At 35.5% G+C, this 19,930-nt stretch overlaps 2 protein-coding genes across 2 annotated transcripts; both read left to right on the forward strand.

Annotated features, from left to right (window-relative positions):
• Nucleotides 1-303: 303 nt before the first annotated feature.
• LOC133693294 (structural maintenance of chromosomes protein 1) lies at nt 304-14,175 on the forward strand. Its single transcript, XM_062114480.1, has 18 exons — nt 304-1,008; nt 1,426-1,662; nt 1,820-2,053; nt 2,356-2,594; nt 4,128-4,394; nt 4,588-4,858; nt 5,079-5,203; nt 6,772-6,881; nt 6,983-7,090; nt 7,183-7,322; nt 7,507-7,596; nt 7,688-7,896; nt 10,341-10,510; nt 11,200-11,309; nt 11,429-11,805; nt 12,790-13,041; nt 13,565-13,792; nt 13,921-14,175. The coding sequence occupies exons 1-18, from the start codon at nt 571-573 to the stop codon at nt 13,967-13,969; spliced, it is 3,654 nt and encodes a 1,217-aa protein (XP_061970464.1). The 5' UTR covers nt 304-570; the 3' UTR covers nt 13,970-14,175.
• A 1,353-nt stretch (nt 14,176-15,528) lies between these two features.
• LOC133693491 (patellin-4-like) lies at nt 15,529-17,113 on the forward strand. Its single transcript, XM_062114711.1, has 2 exons — nt 15,529-16,656; nt 16,734-17,113. The coding sequence occupies exons 1-2, from the start codon at nt 15,805-15,807 to the stop codon at nt 16,860-16,862; spliced, it is 981 nt and encodes a 326-aa protein (XP_061970695.1). The 5' UTR covers nt 15,529-15,804; the 3' UTR covers nt 16,863-17,113.
• Nucleotides 17,114-19,930: the final 2,817 nt, after the last annotated feature.

Consider the following 19,930-nt stretch of genomic DNA (forward strand, 5'->3'; position numbering starts at 1 on the left):
AAAATATAATTTACACCAAACGCATCTTGCCCGGAGACAGAAGTTGAAACTTGAAACTTAAAACTTCCTCAGCAAGCTAATTTTTCGGTAAAGAGTGCGCAGCACACAACTGAGTGACCGAGGGATCCCAAGGACATTAATGTAAATACTCACAAAATACGGGGTCCAACTGAATTCGCGAAAACAAGACGTGATCGAGCGCGTATAAATAAATTATTGAAATTTTAATAAATAAATAAATACACGATTTATTTCAGCCAATGGCACAGTAAATAATCTTAAAAAAAAAACTTCATTTTATTCCGTGCAGTTGCTCGCACACTCGCATGAAAACCCACTACTGCTCCCCCCCCTAAAATTTCCTCCAAAATTCCCCTCCCGCCAATTCCCTCTATCCCCCAAAAATCTCGCGACTTCCCCTCCTCTCTCCACTTTCCCGGAAAATCCCCTTTCCAGCACCCCACAAAACCCTAGCACTCCATCCTTCCGCGTCGCTTGCTTCGATTTCCACTAAAAAAAACCCTAATTCCACTTTCTTGCGCACTGACGATAAACCCTAGGTCAGTCAAAATGCCTTCCATGTCTTCTCCAGGCAAAATCCTGAAATTGGAGATGGAAAACTTCAAATCCTACAAAGGTCTTCAAACAATTGGTCCATTCAAGGACTTCACAGCCATAATCGGCCCAAACGGAGCTGGAAAATCTAATTTAATGGACGCTATCAGTTTCGTTCTCGGTGTCCGTACTGGTCATCTCCGTGGAGCGCAGCTGAAAGACCTTATTTACGCGTACGACGACCGTGAAAAGGAGCAAAAAGGACGGAGAGCCTTCGTGCGCTTGGTTTACCTGTTGCCTGACGGGTCGGAGCTCCAATTTACCCGGGCTATTACTAGCTCTGGTGGCAGTGAGTACCGTATTGATGGCAGGGTTGTTAATTGGGATGAATACAATGCCAGGTTAAAAGAGTTGGGCATTCTTGTTAAGGCCAGGAATTTTTTGGTGTTTCAGGTGATTTTGTTTTCCCTGGTTTCTTTTTTATTTTTGATTCTTAAATTATCATAGTATTGTTTAACTGTTATTACTAGTGTCTATTTGGTAGATTTGGTTCTTCTGGCATGCATTTTGTGTTACAGAAGTGTTTTTTTTTTGTTTTTTTGTAAGATGTTGTGGTGACAGTGTATGTCATCCAATGTGGAGCTGCGTTGCAAATTCTGAATAATATCGGGGAGTAATCTCGTTTTTATTGAATAGGAGAGTCACATTTGTCTCGGCCTGAAGGAATCCGAATCTTGAACTTGAAAATATTTTGCTTGATTTTGAGAGAGAATTGACATTTTTATGTCATACTATATTGACATGGTGACTTGGCAATTGAATTGCCTGGAATCAGAGTTACATCTGACAAATGTGCATCTTTGTCTGTAGGGCGACGTGGAGTCCATTGCATCTAAAAACCCAAAAGAGCTGACTGCGCTTTTTGAGCAGATATCTGGATCTGAAGATCTCAAGAGAGAATATGAAGATCTTGAAGAAAAGAAAGCCAGGGCTGAAGAAAAATCAGCTCTTGTTTATCAGAAAAAGAGAACAGTAGTTATGGAGAGGAAGCAAAAGAAAGAGCAGAAGGAAGAAGCGGAAAAGCATCTACGTTTGCAAGATCAATTGGTATGAACCATAAGATTTCTGTACAAGTTCTTAGCATGATTTACCTCCCTGTACCTTGATCATAAGTGTGTTTTTCTGTTGACCATACAATATGTGAATAGCTTGTTGGTGTTTTCACAGAATTAATTGCTTTCCATCATCCTCTTTTTCTCTATAGAAATCTTTGAAGAAAGAACACTTTCTATGGCAATTGTATACCATACACAATGACTCAATTAAGATGAATGCTGAACTTGATGCTGAAAAGAGGAATCAGGAAGATCTCATGCAAGAGCTTGAGAAGTTTGGACATGAAGCAGACAAGAAGAAGAAGGAACAAGAAAAATACCAGAAAGAGATTACGCAATGTGAAAGGAAGATCAAAGAGAGAAGTTTAAAACTTGACAAGCATGTGAGTTTTTGCAGGCATTTGTTTCACTGATAACGATTATTATCTTAAATGTCTTATAATGTGGAGGACTTTAGAGTTTTAAACACCTGGGGAAAGAAAGTTCTCCATGCCCATTAAGTCAGCAGTACATGCACATGTATGCATGTTTGTGGTTCAAGGTTGCATTCCATATCTTATGGATATGTGAATATTTTTGGACTTTTATGTTTAATGAATAACCATGTTTTTTGTCTATTGTTTCATTGATTACTATAGGTAGTATTTTGTGGTTTATTTGTTCTGATGTTTTCTCCTGTTCACAGCAACCAGAACTTCTTAAATTAAATGAGGAAATGTCACGCATAAATTCAAAAATTAAGAGCAGTCGTAAGGAGCTTGAGAGGAAAATGGTAGAAAGGAGGAAGCATGCTGATGAGATAAAAGAGCTGGAGAGTGGCATTCAAGATCTGAGTTCTAAAATGGATGGTCTACGTGAAAAAAGTCGAGATGTTGGTGGAAAACTTCCCTTGGCTGATGGTCAACTACAAGAATACTTCCAGATGTAAGTTTCCTTTTAGTTTAAATTGATTATTTAATCCTTTGTTCTCTACTTTTGTTTTTTCTGGAATATACTCCTTTTGGGTCCTGAGTACACATTCCTTTTTATAATTGAGATACAAGGTTTTGGACAGACTGGTGGGCTATTCTTTTTGTGTGGAACTTCTAAGGTGTCTAGTTCATCATTAACTTCGATAATTGGAACAATTGACTGGGAAGTATGTATTCTTCTATCAAAGTAGTATATGCCCCTCTTCCCATCCTTTTTCATTAAACAGAGTATTGCTGTGAAGCATATTCCTTGATGTGGGGACAGTTTTAAACTCGGATGGAATCTCTTGGCCATGGAAAGCTTTGATGATGGTAAGGACCATAATGATATTATGTAAGTCAGAAATCCTTTGAATATAAATGTAGACATTGACCTTGGTGTACCATTTCTGAGGGAGAGAGGATGATAAATTAAGTGCAAGTGAATAAACAATGGTCCCTTTATCTTGAAGTTGTTGATTTACTAATTTGTTAGTAACATGTGATAGAAGCTTGTAATTTGTGTCGGTCTGTATCTCATTAACGTTCTATGGATCTGCCATCCACAACAGCTATTTGGAAGGTTGCATGCATTTTATTCTTGGGTTCTAGCTATCTCACCTATCAACTTTCTTGTTCTTCATGCTTTATCTCGTAAGTCCATAAGTAATTGCAGGCTGAATGAACAAGCAGAAGATGGTGATTGAGGTAATTAGTAGCAGTCATGGTTTGGGGGAAATGTGTAAAAATCTGGGCATTATTTTTCCATTAAATGGTTGAATACTGGGTTTTGAAAGGAGTCAAGCATTTTCTTTTGCTTATATATGATAAAGAAGGGACTTGTAAACAATTTCATTATGCAGTTTATACATCATCTTCTTTTAGATGCAGATAAATCAATCATGATTTGTGTCTCCACCAAAGCTTGGCCTACTTCCATAGCTGTACTCATGGTTATTATCAGCAGTTTCAGTGTAATAAAATTTGTTCATGATGGTTGTCATTGTTTAGACCATTAAAATTTCATATCAAATAGAGAATCAATGAATTAGTTGGGCTTTTTTCTCACTTGGTTTGCTTTAGGGTGGGAAAAGGACAACAAGTGATTACAGACTTGTGCTCTTCTCTGGGTACCCTGGTGCTTGTGAATTAAGAGGAATTGAGGAAAGTTTTTGAATTGCTCACTTTCCATGCAGCCAGCATGGATTGGAATTCTATTCCGAGCACCCCTGTGGTTCTTGTCTTCTGTGGGTTTTGCAGGGTTTGTCTATCCAGCATTTAAAGTGTTTTGAGAGGCCTTCTGTTTTGATTGTTTTTTTTTCCCTTCCGGTTGTGTCATATCAAAGGGGTGATTAATTCCCCCTGCTGCAAAGCTGATATGTAACATCTTTTCTATGACAAGATTCCTTTAAAAAAAACACAAGGCTTTATTTCTTGTCCATTGATCTTGTTATTGCATCATGGAATTCCTGTTGCCCTCTTCATTGTTGGAATTATAATGGTGCAGTAAGGAGGACGCTGGCATGAAAACTGTCAGGCTAAGGGATGAAAAGGAGGTTCTGGACAGGCAGCAACATGCTGATATGGAAGCGCAAAAGAATTTGGAAGAAAACCTCCAACAGTTGGAAAATCGGGCACATGAACTGGATGCACAGGACAAACAAATGCGTGAAAGAATGAAAAAGATTCTTGATGCTTCTACAAAGCATAAAAATGAGGTGATTGATCTGAAAAAGGAATTGCGTGAGATGCAAGATAAACATCGGGATTCCAGGTTATTTAACTTGTTCCCTTGTTGGTTTGCTTGTTAACATTTGTCTTTTCTCCATAGTAGTAGATGTTCCTTGTCTTAGAGAACTGTGTTCTTTGGCATCTATTTCTTCTCTTTTTGTTTGATCAGATGCTGAATAGTTCTTTTACTCAAATGAAAGTGATATTTGTTAACTAGAGATCCTTTTTGTTGTCAGGCACAAATATGAGAACTTAAAGTCCAAAATTGGTGAAATAGAAAACCAGCTACGTGAATCGAGAGCAGATAGACATGAGAATGAGAGGGATGCTAAGCTGTTTCAAGCAGTTGAGACTCTCAAACGCCTATTTCAAGGAGTTCATGGCCGGATGATTGATCTCTGCAGGCCAACCCAGAAGAAGTACAACCTTGCTGTTACTGTTGCTATGGGGAAGTTCATGGATGCAGTTGTGGTTGAGGATGAAAACACGGGGAAAGAGTGCATCAAGGTACTCATTTTATCTGCTGAGTTACTATTTTTTCTCTAGCATGTTTTGTAATTCTGGTTATTAATATCTGCACATTTCATTCCTGCATTATTTCATCTATGCTGTTACTGAAGTTCTGTTATTGGTCTCTTGATTGCTAGATGTAATTGTGATGAAGTTCGTTGAGAACTGTAGTTTGTCTGAAAGTAATACAACAATTCATTCATTTTGGTTTCTGCAGTATTTGAAAGACCAAAGGCTTCCTCCTCAGACATTTATACCCCTTCAATCAGTTCGTGTAAAGCCAGTAATTGAAAGGTTGCGTGCCTTAGGTGGTACTGCAAAGCTGGTCTTTGATGTGATCCAATATCCTTTGAAAAAGTTTGGTATCAGCCAAAATCATGATTATGATGCATTTCATGCTTTTGACATCAACTTTTTGATTGAGTTTTTGTTATTGAACTATTAATTTTATTTTTTTATATGCGATACATTTGTTTCCTTTTCACCGATTCTTCATATGGATTCTATGTTTTTATTTGTTTGATGGCAACATGCATGTTTAATGATAATTTTTTTTTGGAGAATGAACAATATGGTATTTGATGTTGCGTAATCAGTCACTCATGGATTGCATGTTAATAACTTAGATCCCTTGTGTGATCTTTTGTCTCTTGTAGAATTTAATGAAAAAGAGGTTATTGTTATTGTTTTTGATTTTATGATTTTCCTTTTCTGTATCAAGTTTAAGAAATGAAAGCTGTTGGGACTGCATGAATCACTGGTGGTTTTTACCAATTTGATAATTTTATGTATTTGCTGCGGCAGATATTTCTTATTCGATTTGCCTGTCTGTTTGATGTCTGTTGATAATGCTTGGCTGTTTCTGTTACACTTTAGGAGTTTCTAGCTGGCCAATATGGACCCTATTTTAATCTTTTGATGGAGTTTGGTGTGTTTGTTTATGGCTAATGTCTAGGTTTTACTGTCAAACTACAATGACGATAGCGAGTTAGTTGACATACTGTGGGGCTAGCATATTCCTATGGAAAAAAGGATGTGCTAACAAGAAAGAACAAGTGATGTTTCTTTAAGCTGAACTGATCTCTTGAACATCTTAGTGGGCCATCTTTCCGGTGTACACTAATGGCTGTTTAAGGTTTGGAGGCGCATAAGGTCGTCCTCTAGCTGTATATTTTGTGTCATGATAGAGGATATCTCTTAGCTCCTTTTTTTCCGAGGATGCCATTGCCAGAACTTTATGTTGGATTGATGTTTTTAGGTCTAGGTGGCTAAAATCTGTGAGACCTTTTCTTCCAGCAATATTCTATTTTCCTAAAACCTCTTTTTCATAGCTGAGACATGTCCTGTAGTGAGTGTTATGCCATTGGTGAATTTGTAGGGTTTGGTAGCAATTTTGATTGTCTAAATAATTGGGGAACCTCAAGGAACTTTTGTAGTCATAAATTTAATGGTAATGGTATGTGTTGTGAATCTCAGATCCACCTCCAGTAAGTGTCCTGCCCTTCCTCTGCATGATGGTGATGAGGTTACGAATAGCCAAACTCAGGAATGTGTTTCAAATCAAATCACTTTCTGCTTAAATATTCTCAAATATTTGTTGCATTGACTTGGAAGCTGCCATTCTGCCTTTCATCTCAATATCTGTTTTCAGTTTTGTTAACTAAGTTCTGGGGTATTGTAGCAAGACATGAGTAGATCTGCTCTCTTATTTTGAGCTTTATCTGTACTATAGATTTCTCTTCTTTGCTTTTGTGTTGCTCTCATCCTTATGTTTTTTAATTAAGAATAATTAATGTGTGGGTCAATAGATATTCAAGAGCGCTGTTAATTGCAGTCGAAAGAATTAACAGAAGAAACAAAAAATCAAATCAAATCAATCAAATTCCATGATTTTGACTTAACAATTGCACATTTGATCCTGTCCTGGAGAAGGCAATTCTTTTTGCTGTTGGAAATACTCTAGTGTGTGATGAACTTGATGAAGCCAAGGTTCTTAGCTGGACTGGGGAGAGGTTTAGAGGTAATTATTCAATACCAGTTTTTGCTACTAATGATTGGTATCTTTAGTTCCCTTTGTTTTCTATATAATTTAAAATCTGAAGTTATTTGTGCTTGCATCAGTTGTAACAGTAGATGGGATCCTGCTCACAAAGTCTGGCACAATGACTGGTGGCACCAGTGGTGGAATGGAAGCAAGGTCAAAACAGTGGGATGATAAAAAGATTGAAGGTCAAAACACCTGATTTGAATCATAGTTCTGCTCTGAATTACTCTTTCTCCTTTTGTCTATTTGCTGCAAGACTAATGTTGGTATTCTGTAGGCCTGAAAAGGAAGAAAGAACAACTTGAGTCTGAGTTGGAGGAGCTTGGGTCAATCAGGGAGATGCATTTAAAGGAGTCTGAAGCATCAGGAAAAATGAGTGGGCTTGAAAAGAAGATTCAGTATGCAGAGATTGAGAAGGTAATTTTCCTGACTAAGATTGTTTAACTTCATTTCTCTTTGTATGCAGATAAAACTTCTAGTCAGTTTTAAATGGTTTTGGGAATACTTGATTGGTTACCACTCAAATGTGTTTCCCCTTTGTAGCCCCTTTTGTGCTTCCACTGAGTCGACTCTGTTCTCACTTCTGCTGATTTTGTTGCAGAAAAGTATTGAGGACAAACTTGCAAACATGAAAAAGGAGAAGCGGGTTATTAAAGAAGAAATTGACCGTATAAACCCTGAACTTCGTAAGGTGAATTTTCAATCATGACCATGTGTGTATCTATCTTCACCTAGACATATTAAAACAGTTAAATATATTGCTTCTTTGATATTGCTTCCAGTTAAAAGAAACTGTCGAAAAGAGGGCCACTGAAATTAGGAAGCTGGAGAAGAGAATCAATGACATTGTTGACCGAATATATAGAAAATTTAGTGAGGATGTTGGGGTGGAAAATATTCGTGAATATGAAGAAAACCATGTTAAGGCTGCACAACACATGGCTGAAGAAAGGCTAAGCTTGAGTAACCAGCTAGCAAAGCTGAAGTACCAGTATGTTATCTTTTCTCCCGCTACCATATTTTATCTATATTTGTGTTGTGGAATGCTTTCCTTTTTTGCATGTATGAATTGTTGGCTGTAGTTTCTGTGGAAAATATGACTAACACCCTTTTCCCTGGCAATCACAAATGATTTTCAGTCTCTGGGAAAATAAGAAACTTCAATTGCCTGTAAACCTACAGTTTCAGCACCTGTAATCTCGTCTGGTCTATCGTGTAGTTGTTTTCATTGGTCTTTATACTCCCACCATAGCTGCTATGGCCATCAATTTTCTGTTGAGGCGATTCATCCATACAAATTGCAAGTTCACCACGTGATCGATCTTGATGCTGATGGTTGGGAACTGTCGGTCTTGTTAACTGTTTTAACAGAATAGCAGGTCTAGGACTTCTTCCTGGCTTCAATGCCTAAGATTTCTGTGTGGCTTTTTCTTTCCACCTTGACAAATATCTTGACAATATAGTTTTATTAAACCCCTCTCTAAATGCTGGAAGCTACAATGATGATTTATCATACCTTCCCCTCATCAAAGGGCATGGTCTGGTTTTGGATTTTGTTATCTGCAACAGAAATGCATGCAAGTGGGAGATTCTTGTTTTCCACTTTAGAACAACAGGGGTACATAATTGGTGGCATCAAAGGCTCCACCAATATTTCAAAGGTTTTTTGTTGTTGGAAAATATGTCGACTTAGATGTCTTGGATACAAACATGTTCTCTCAGGGACTTCTTTTCCTGTTAAATGACATGTTAAACATTGTTACTTTCAAGTGTAAAAACCAATGCCATTAATGGTTGCAAAGACAGGTAGGAAACATACATTAATCTTCTTCAAATGTTTCTAAGAGTTACCATCATCATCCAATCCTAACAGGCCTGTCGATTTACTTCACTGAGGTTTCTGAATCTAGTCCTGTTAGTTTCACTTCACTGGAGTTTCTGAATACTTCATCAGTCTTCTTTCAGTAACTGTATTAGCATAAGCACATCTAACATTTACTCTGTGTATTTGTTCACTTTGGTGTGATAAAAATGCTTAACTCTGGTGCTAGGAAGAAATTGGGCTGTCAAAAGAAGGAATAGAGGGAGGTAGAGAGACTAGTGGTAGCTGGTTTAACTTTGCAGTTTGGAGGATCCTTTTCTTTTATTTTCTTTTTGTTCTTCATCCTTAATAAAGCTTCTTTATTCATCCACAAAAAAAAAAAAAAAAACAGGAGTGAATATAGGAGCAAATTGTTTCTGTTCTTGTAATTCAAGTTTTTGTTTCCCTAGGTTTATATTGTGGAGAAGGAAGTTAGTGCTCTTAGTTTAAGAACATACCTTGTAAGCTATACATCATGCACATTTCAGAAAGTTTAGTTGATAGGGCTATAATACAGTGCCACGATTAAGTCCTGCAAACTGGTAAAATAATATATGAGCCATTGGACTAGAATCTTTTTGCTAATTTTGTCCTTTTCCTATAATTTCACTTTAGCTCTAAGCTCTGAATCCCTAAATTTAACAATTTATATGAAATAATCCTATTTACAACAAATGCAAAAAATTCCTAAAAACAATATCAATAATACAAGATAGTTCCAAAATATTTAATTTTTTACAAAATTATTCTGAATTTTATTATTGTTAATATTATTTTTGGTGTTCATGAGAGATTGAACAATATATGAATTTTTTCTTTTATATATTTAGATGTTTAACTTCAGTCTCAAGTTTAGGCAAAAACCTCCAATTCCAATCTAATAAAAAATGTTTCAAACATGAAAAGTACCAAATCATATATAAATTTGAATTGAAATTGATCAATTGTAAATATATTTAACCAAATGGGCTTAAGACAAAATTGATTGAATGAATAAGAGATCCAAAATACACGTGCCTAATTCTTTCTTTCTTTCTTTCTTTTTTTAAGAATTTGATTATGATTAAGTATTGATAGAATTGGCAAAATTAACAGAAACAAAATTGAATTCTTGTTCCATTTTTTAAAATTAAACAGTTAATTGTACGCTTCATAAATTAAAATAAAAAACCAAACTATTTTAGGACTTCCATAAATATTAAAGACTACAAGCCAAAAAAGAAAATTTTTATTACTCTATTTTTTTTTTTGTCTAGGACCTAATTACACAATCACAAAATTTAGGGATCATAATGTAATTTGATGTTTGCATGATGTGGGTTCCTTTTATGGGTGTCTCGGTGCCTTTTTCTGAGTTGAAATAATTGAAGACACATGCTAATATAAGGATGAGCCTCTGAACTTCTGTTGTGATGTGCTAAGAGCTGATGCAGTGATGTATAACTTGCCGAGTCATTTTATCTTTGTATAGTTGAGATTGTATTCGAAGGGAGCCTTCCTGTGATTATTAACTCTATTTGACCATTTATCTTCATATGAACTGTCATTTGCAAACCTTTTTCTTTCCTTTTCAGGTTGGAGTATGAGCAAAAACGGGACATGGAATCACGAATTAGAAAACTAGAATCTTCTCTCACTGGCTTAGAAAATGATTTGAAACAAGTTCAGAAAAAAGAGGCCCAAATTAAATTAGCATCTGATAAAGCTACTGATGAGATTAATAAATGGAAGGAAGAAATGAAAGGTAATTTGGTTCTTTATTTTCTCATATAAAGTGGAGTGTTTTGTCAAGGAGTTAAACTATAAGTAACAGACCCACCCTTCCAAATTTGTTCTACTGTAAGATGCGCATTTATGAGAAGAGATTATCTGCAAGTCTAGCCCATGCAAATTTCTGAGGAATGAATTTGATTTTCAATTGTATTCCAGGATGAGAAAAAAAGGCTGCTAACATGGTTGCCATTGTGTATTTGGTTGCGTTCATCTTAGTATGATTCACCATGACCTTGCTTTTTACCTTTCTTCCCTTTAATTTTGTCTCATTGTGACAAACTCATTAGTTATATAGAATAATATTTAAAGTAAGATGCTGCTGAAAATGTAGAATATTAAATTTGTTTTATGGGAGGCAAACAAAAAGAAGAAAAATACTTACCAACTTATCCTACTCAAAAGAACTAAAGGGTATTAAGAATTGAGGGAGCTTCACTGTCACAATCTGTATACTGGTAAGGCAAGTTCATTTGGAGTGAAATTTGCATGTTCAGCTAATTGAACATTGTGGTCAATGAAAATCATGTAGAATTAACTCCTGAATCTTTGAGAGGCCAATTGGCTTAGAATGTTGTTTTTTATTTTCTGCCTTCCTTCTCCTTCAAGTGGATATTCTTGTTTGGTCACATTTACAATTTTCTCATCTTCCTAATCTTATAGAGTGGAAATCCAAGTCAGAAGAGTGTGCAAATGAGATACGTGAATGGACGAAGAAGGGTTCTGCAGTTACAAGCAACTTATCTAAGCTTACCCGTCTTATAAACTCAAAGGTCCTACAAAATTTTCTTAGTGAATTTTTCTTTACTGAAAGATTCTCTTTTAACAGCAAGGAAGATGTAATGACCTAGCCCTCAAATTGGTGCTGACATATTTTCTGATGGTTTTACAGGAGACACAGATTGCACAGCTATCTTCCTTGAAGCAGGATATAGTGGAGAAGTGTGAATTAGAAAATATAAACCTTCCCACTGTTTCTGACCCAATGGACATTGACTCGCCAATTCCTGGGCCGGATTATGATTTTAGTCAGCTAAATAGATCTCTTCAGGATAGGAGACCTTCTGTCAGAGAGAAGATTGAGGCAGATTTCAAGCAAAAGATGGATGCCTTGATATCAGAAATTGAAAAAACTGCGCCAAACTTGAAGGCACTGGATCAATATGAGGCTCTGAGAGAGAGAGAGAGGGTAGTCACTGAAGAGTTTGAAGCAGCCAGAAAGGAGGAGAAGCAAATAGCTGATTCTTACAATGGAGTTAAGCAGAGAAGGTAATAATTGCATAGTTTTCTTCGGCAAGCCATTTAGTAAGAATGATCAGGATTCAGGACAAATTTTTATCTGACTTGTGTTTGAAGGAATAAAATCTGGTCAGTAAACACAATCTGGGAAAATAATTGCCATCTTTATACAAAAAGTGCAACAAATGCTTGATAGTTCTTTAATACGAAGTTGGCAACTGTATCTTTGATATTGGTTTCCTAATGATTGTCATCTGAAAGAGCAGACTTGGAGTGCTTACACAGAATTTCTTGTCATAAAAATTAGCAACTATTTTTATGGAATTTCTTGGAAAACACCTGCACTGCTTGGACTTGGAACTTGAACAATCTGTTCATTAGCTTAGTAAACCCCTTAATCAGAAGAAACCTAAGGATAGTCCTTGAGGGGAGAAAAGGAGGAAACTAGAATATTCAAATATATGGGGAATTTATTTTGGTGCATTCTGCATTCTCTCCCATAATAGAACTTTTGTTTGTTTTATCATCAAAAGGTGTTGTGGAAAAGGAAAGGTGATACTGCATAAACTTGCATACAGAGACAAAATGCATAAACACATATCTAGCATTGAGCAAAAACATATGATTGCTCATGCAAGGGCAGAGTATCTGCACTCATTCACTGGAATGCATGCTCATACCGATTATACAATACACATGTCCATGTTTCCTACAAGTAAAGAGGAAAAAGAATCAGATAATGGCTGACTTCAACTTCTTTATTCTTTAGTATGCATAGCTTGATTTTTTAAATGGGAATCGTAGTTGGTGGAATTACTGATAATATATACTTGGCTGTATATGTATTTTTCAGTTTCTTTGGTTTTGTGTTTATTAATCTTCAATCTTGTTCTGCTTGCAATGCCATCTGCTTCTTGATATTTTTCTTTGTTACTTTGATGGCCCAAATTAACTCAAAGTAACTCTACCAATATTTTACCAACAATACTTCTTACTTCATTTCTGTTTACAAAGGTACGAGTTGTTTATGGGAGCTTTCAACCACATATCAAATAGTATTGATAAGATTTACAAACAATTGACAAAGAGCAGCAATCATCCATTGGGCGGAATGGCATATTTGAGCTTAGAAAACGAGGATGATCCTTTTCTACACGGTATCAAATACACTGCTATGCCACCACAAAAGCGTTTTCGAGATATGGAACAGCTCTCTGGTGGGGAGAAGACTGTTGCAGCACTGGCATTACTCTTTTCCATCCACAGGTATGTCCTTAGAGATCAGTGAAGTTTCTTAAATGTAACAGTTAGACATTGCATGGTTTCTAATACCTTTGCATTTGACTCTCTTGTTCCTGGGGTAAAACTACAAGTTCTTGGCCCCTCGTGTAAAAGTAGGTGACCAAGTATATAATGTTCAGGCTTGGATTTTAGTTTTTAATAGATTTTGAGCATCAAAAGGTGGTGTGATGGTATGCTGAAAAAGCGTTGAATGCTTTATATACACTGGCATGGGTAGAAAATGCAGTTTTCCCTTGAACTAATACAAGTTACCCCTATTACGACAAAGTCCTTAATTTCTTCTCTTTTAATCCTCCATTTGGTGATCTTATTTATTTTTTAATGCAACTTTTAGTTTATAGGTGCTTCTTGTGGATTGATGATTTACTCATGCATCAAATTTCTGAAATAAAGCAGCAAAGTGTACTCGAGGGTCAGGGATGATCCTCACATGATATGCATTTTCTCATAATCTAATATTACTCCTTTTCCCGGAGAGTTGTTTCAGCTACAAGCCTTCACCATTTTTCATACTGGATGAAGTCGATGCTGCATTGGATAATTTAAATGTTGCAAAGGTAGCTGGATTCATTCGAGCAAGATCATGTGAAGGAACCAGGGGTATTGTGGATGCTGATGGTGGCAGTGGTTTTCAGAGTATCGTGATCTCTCTGAAGGATAGCTTTTATGACAAGGCCGAAGCATTGGTCGGGGTTTACAGGGACTCTGAGAGGAGGTGAGCTTTATCTTATAATCAGCATCATTATTCACGCAACTTTATCGGGTTATGGTTTTGCATGTCAACAAGTTTGATCTGTGACACAAGTGTTTTTTTTTTCTTTTTTCTTTTTTCCCTTACTGCAGTTGCTCAAGAACTCTGACGTTTGACCTGTCAGTATATCGACCATCTTGAGAATCCAATCGCAGATTAGCATCTTGTTTGTTTGGTTGGCTCAAATCTTTAAACTTTGTAGATATGACATTACAACCTGCGTAGCTAGTTCTCTTTCTTTCTAGGCAGTGTGATAGTCGTGCCAGTTTCTCACCTCCTCTGATCATCTAAATCCTGAGACGTGTATTAATGACCTTAGAGATGGAATATAAAATCTGATTTGTGAATCAAGGTCCCGAGAAATCTCGTACCGAAGCATTGAAGCATGCATTTCTATTACCATGCCATTTACACGTGCACCATATCTTCAACTTTTTAATCGTATATTTGAAATTGTTGTTAAAATCTTGATTAAAAAAAAATTATAGCCTGTAGTTTTTCTTCAATTTATTTTTTCAAACCACAATTATAATGCTGCCAGTAGAAGGCTGAACAAGATTTGTGATCCGAACCAAATTTTTATGGGTGCTAGCTAGGATGCGGTCTTATTTCATTTATAACTAATGATTGATGATCTATTTCCTATGGAAGGAGGCTCTTCTATTCGAGATAAGTTATATTCTGGCATTAACGAGTTCCGATTCCAGAAAATGACTGATTTCTTTCGCAAAAAAGATTTATTGAAAACGTCTTTCGGTTCAAATTAATTATTAATTAAGAAAATCTAAAGATCAGTGTTGTTTTTCCAAATAAGAGAAGTGATTTTTTAGAAAAAAATGGAATTTTGTTTGGTTCTTGAGTGTTTTGAGAGAGGAGAGAATCGATTTTTTTGAGTTTCTAGAGCCTGAGGTTCCAAAATAGTTCTTAGTGGAGGTTGGGATGATTCTGAAGTGCTTGGAGTTGAAAAAATAATGTAGAAATTAGGTTTAGAAGTTCAAAACCAACGATTTCCAATTTTTTAACAAATATTAGTAGTTGAAAGTGGCAGGCAGCGACGTGTCATCCAACTTTGTTCTTTTTATTTTTTTATGCTTGGGATGCGCATGTACAGTTCAAGTTTGTGGGCCTGGTGCATGGCTTGATCCAGCTCCCTTTCTAAAAAAAAAACAAAAAGAAGAGTATTTTCCTTTTTCATGATTTATTATTTTAAAAAAAAATTAAATTTTGTCAATGGTTATTTGGTGATTTTTCTATGATTTTATTAAATAAAATGAATATAAGTGATCGAGTACCTTTTTACCATTGATTTTCACATTCCTTCGATTATTTACTCTTCTAATTATAATTGTTTTTATTAAATAAATAGCCAATAGAGTGTTTTTTTCTTAATTGTTCAAAATCAAACATATTCATATAATATATTTAAACTTAAACATGAAATGTACACGTGGTTTTAAACACTACAAAATGCAAACTAAATTAAAAAGAAAATCATATTGATTCATTTTAATTTCATTCGCATAATTTTTTTTAAAATCAATTAAAATATTTAAACAGGTTTTATAAACTTATCCACGACAACGTGCCTGCATTATACTACATTTTGTCTCAAACTAGACAACACTTACCCAAAACCTCTAGCTTTTAAGTCGAAGATGTCCTGAATTTGGCTATGAATTCACATTGATTGTCTATGAATTTGCAAATATCCTGCGCCTAAACCGCAACTATTGTTAGCTATTGCATAATTTTGGCTCAGGCCTAAGTGGTTGGACTTCAGCAACCATCTAGCTTTTAAGTCGAAGATGTCCTGAATATATCACCTGTCTTCCTCGAAAAGTGGAAAAACATCTCATATTACCTTTTCCACTCTGCCTCAATTTCTGTCTGCATCCCCCTCTTCCTCTTCTCATTGAATCCCAGCGGCTGGATGGCCTCGGGGTTCAGCTCCCTGTAGGTATTGTCCATTTCTTCGGATGATTGAATCTTCATATCAACAACAATTAATGGAGGAGAAAATTGAGAAGAGACACCAAGACAACGAAGACAGGATGATTAAAAAAGGGCAGGAAGAGGGTAATGGGAAAAAAGTCACCTTCCAAGACCAAGAGATCTACATAGAAAATCTTGATCAATCAGCTGTTCAAGAAAATGAAGAAACAGCTGATTCTATTGAATTGGAGATGAGAAAGCAGAAGGCCTTGAACAAATTCAGGAGCATGGTGGAAGGTGCAATTATTGATAATTACCTTCTAGAAAAACCCAAAAAGAGTTTCTTAAGGAGAGAATCAGAGAGGGAGAAACAGCAGCAGAGGGAGATTAGCCTTTGGGGTGTGCCTTTATTGCCAAGTAAAGGCCATGCGAGCACCGATCTTGTGCTGTTAAAATTCCTGACAGCAACGGACTTTAAGGTTAACGAAGCTTTCAAGATGCTTCGCAATGCTCTGAAATGGCGGAACGAATGCAGGATAGATGCTATTCGTGAAGAGAATTTGCATCTCGGCCTTGAAAAATTTGTGTACATAAATAGCGTCGGAAAACAAGGTCAGCCTGTGCATTATATTTTGTACGGGGCTTTCAAGGACAAGGAATTGTACAGGAAAGTATTAGGAACAGAAGAGAATCGCGAAAAGTTTTTGAGATTAAGAATCCAACTCATGGAGAAGAGCATCGAGCAACTTAGTTTCAAAGCTGGAGGGGCAGATTCTATACTTCAGATTACAGATCTCAAGCACTCGCCAGGGCCAGAAAGGGAGGAGTTCCGTTCAGTCCACAAAAGGACCTCCACATTGATTCAAGCCAATTACCCTGAGCTCATTCAAAAGCATGTAAGAAGGGTAAATCATCTCATTGCAAAAGAACTGCATATTTTAAGTTAACATCAGATGTTTCCACTATTTTGCAGATTTTGATAAATGTTCCATTTTGGTACTACACATCCCGTTTTCTAACATCCAGGCTCAAGCATCAGAGAGGTAAAAAGAAGGTTGTTCTTGCTAGACCATCAAAAGTCACAAAAACCCTTCTAAAGTGAGCAACATTGTAATTAATCAAAGTATATATAACATATGCTTGTTGTATTATTATTATTATTATTTGTATGCCAATTGTCTCTTGAACAATTTGATCCAACTTTGATTGCATATGTCAAGGCACATATCCCCTGAAAACCTTCCAGTTAAATATGGTGGTCTGAAAAGAGAGAATGATATCGAGTTTTTTCCAGAGGACAAAGCTTCAGAGCTAATTGTCAAACCAAATTCAGCTAGCTGCATCCAAATTCCAGTCATTGAGGTACTGATTAGCTACGTATAAAGGTTGCATAAAGATTCAAAGATTTACCCGTATAACAGTTTTTTTCTTATCCACAGAGATTCACGAGGGGTGAGATAAGAACTTGCGAGATCATGGTTCAAATCTCACCTCTCATAAATATGCAAAAACCCCTCCTATGATTTTATTGTTGAGCCGTTTCCCTATGATTTAATCTTCTTCAATCTTTTCTGTTTAGGCCGGGGTAACAATTGTATGGGACTTTACCGTGGTTGGATGGGAGGTGACATGTAAACAACAGTTCATCCCAGACGACGAGGGATCATACGAAGTTCTGCTCAGGAAGGACAAGGAGAAGAAAATGGGTGACAATGTTAGGAATTCTTTTTACATAAGTGAACCAGGGAAGATTGTGATAACCATTGACAATGCAACACTGAAGAAGAAAAGGGTGTACTACAGATCCAAAGCCAAACCCACCGCACCGCCCTATATCATTTTCAAGAAACAGCTTTAACCTTTGGTTTAATTCAATCATGCCAATTCTCTGATGCGTTTATTTATATCTAAATTTGAGTTGCAAGCTAAATATATTTGACAAATCTGATGCTCTAGGAAAGCGTTCAAGTGTTGGTCGAGACGACGAGGAAAGGATGATACATCCAGTTCCATGTCTGAATCTAGCCATTGGTTTCTTGAAAAAAAATGATACATCAACTTGCATCTAATTAATCCCTTCTGCATAAGTAGACGTAGGATTTTTGGATATATATATGATATGAAAAATACATAGTTCTGATGAGGATCTATCCATACATTCATTTCATGAAAAAAAAAAAACAGAAAAGGTCTGGCTGCACACACACACACCCACATAAAGAATCTGCATGCATCGTCTTAAATTTGGTTTCTCTTTTTCCTGTATAACAGAAGTAGACTAACTAATTTACTTAGCATCACAGCAATTAACCAGCCAGTTATCACTACTCACTGCACAAATTGTATTCCCAGGCATCTTCGTCTTGCCAAATATATATCCACTGATTACTCTTGCGGAATCGACGATGAACATACACTACGTACACAATACATGCTGAAGTACCGAACCTTGTTTAATTCTGATTCAGACATTATTCGCCCAGAAGCAAATTCCTCTCCTTATTCCTTTAGGCTTTACTAGCAAACTTCCCGCGACATGCTGCGGGTGGTACCAAAGTTTTTTAAATATATAAGAAAATTATTCAACTTGGTATAGTGAGTTAAATATTAAAATTATCATTTTTTATATAACTCGGATTTTAAATTAAATTATATTAGAATTGTTGTAAAATAACTATTTCTATCTAAGAGTTTTAAGTTGTTAAGTGAGGCTTCAAAAATAATTTTTTATATTACTTCCTAACATATATTTCGATGTGATTTAATCAACTTGTCTTATCAATAGATTACCTCTAGATAATTGGTAAAGATATTGTTTGATGTTTTCTTAAAAAAATAATTAAAATGACATTTTTTTTAATATTAAGACGATAATATATTAGATTAATTGAGATTCATACTTAACCCATCATCATTTAATAAAAATTATATTTTTATTTAATTATATTAGGATAAAAATAGATACTTATAAAATTAGACATGAATCAAATGTTGTGATGTTTATTTGAGACTATGGAAATTCACAAATCATGAAAAATAATTAAATATCAATTAAATATTAAATAAAAAAATTAAAACTCAATATTAAAAAAATTAAAAACTTTAAAAAAATATCAACAAAAAATAACCAAGCTCTGTTTTTTACCTACTGTTGCCATAATCTAGCCTCTACTATTGCCAAAATCTTGCCATTACTATGATGGCCATACAATAAGGAATAAGGGTTTTCAGGCTGAAAATTTATTTTTATCTACAAACAACTAATAAACACTATAAAATCCTCTTTAAACTACTACGCAACCCTAAAAACCTAAAAGTAAAGAAGAAAAAAAACTGAATAAAAAATTAAAACAGAACATGATATTTTTTTTAAGACATGTTTATAGAAAAGCTCCACCAAATTTAATTTTTTTTAATGGAACCATGTATACTAAAATTAACAATTAAGTTAATTTCGTCACTAAAAATAGCCAAACTAACCAATTTATCTTTTTTTATTGTTTTCATGCAATTTCTCTCTCATGTTTCAAAGTTATATAAGAAGTGAAAAATGAACATAATGAATTTTTACACCACAACAAAAAAATGTTTAGAATTTGAGATTATACATGTATTTTTTCAGTGTTTTATATTTTAATTCTCCTCCTTTTAATTTGTTAATTTTACTATAATACCAAAACTAATTTCATAGGTTATAAGAGAGTTATATTCAAAGAAAAATGTTAAAAAATGAAAAGAAGAAGAAGCTAAGTGCTTCTGTTCACATGTGAACAGTGATGAAGCTTTATCAGACAACCCTTGATGTTTAGTATAAAAGGTAATAAAAGCTCGAGTGAACTAATATTAAGCAAGTATACGGAGTTTTGATTATGATAGAAACGACAAGCTTAATTATGTACAATTAATACAGATATTTCAAATTTCGATACAGTTCAAATACGTACAGACATAAATATCGTTCTGTCTCATGTTTTTCTTTTCTCTAGCCTTTTGTGCTGTTCTCTAAAGCTCGGGGACACCTGCCTCGCCTGATCTTATGAGGTGTAAGACGTTAGGGTCAAGTAGCCATGCAAACTGAGAAAGAGCTGAATACATCTCACCTGCCATCTCCCTTATGTGTCACTCACTCGGTTCCCTTTCTGATCTATAAATACCAACACCTCCCAGTCG

Source organism: Populus nigra, chromosome 5, assembly GCF_951802175.1.
Source record: "Populus nigra chromosome 5, ddPopNigr1.1, whole genome shotgun sequence".
Taxonomy (NCBI): Eukaryota; Viridiplantae; Streptophyta; class Magnoliopsida; order Malpighiales; family Salicaceae; genus Populus; species Populus nigra.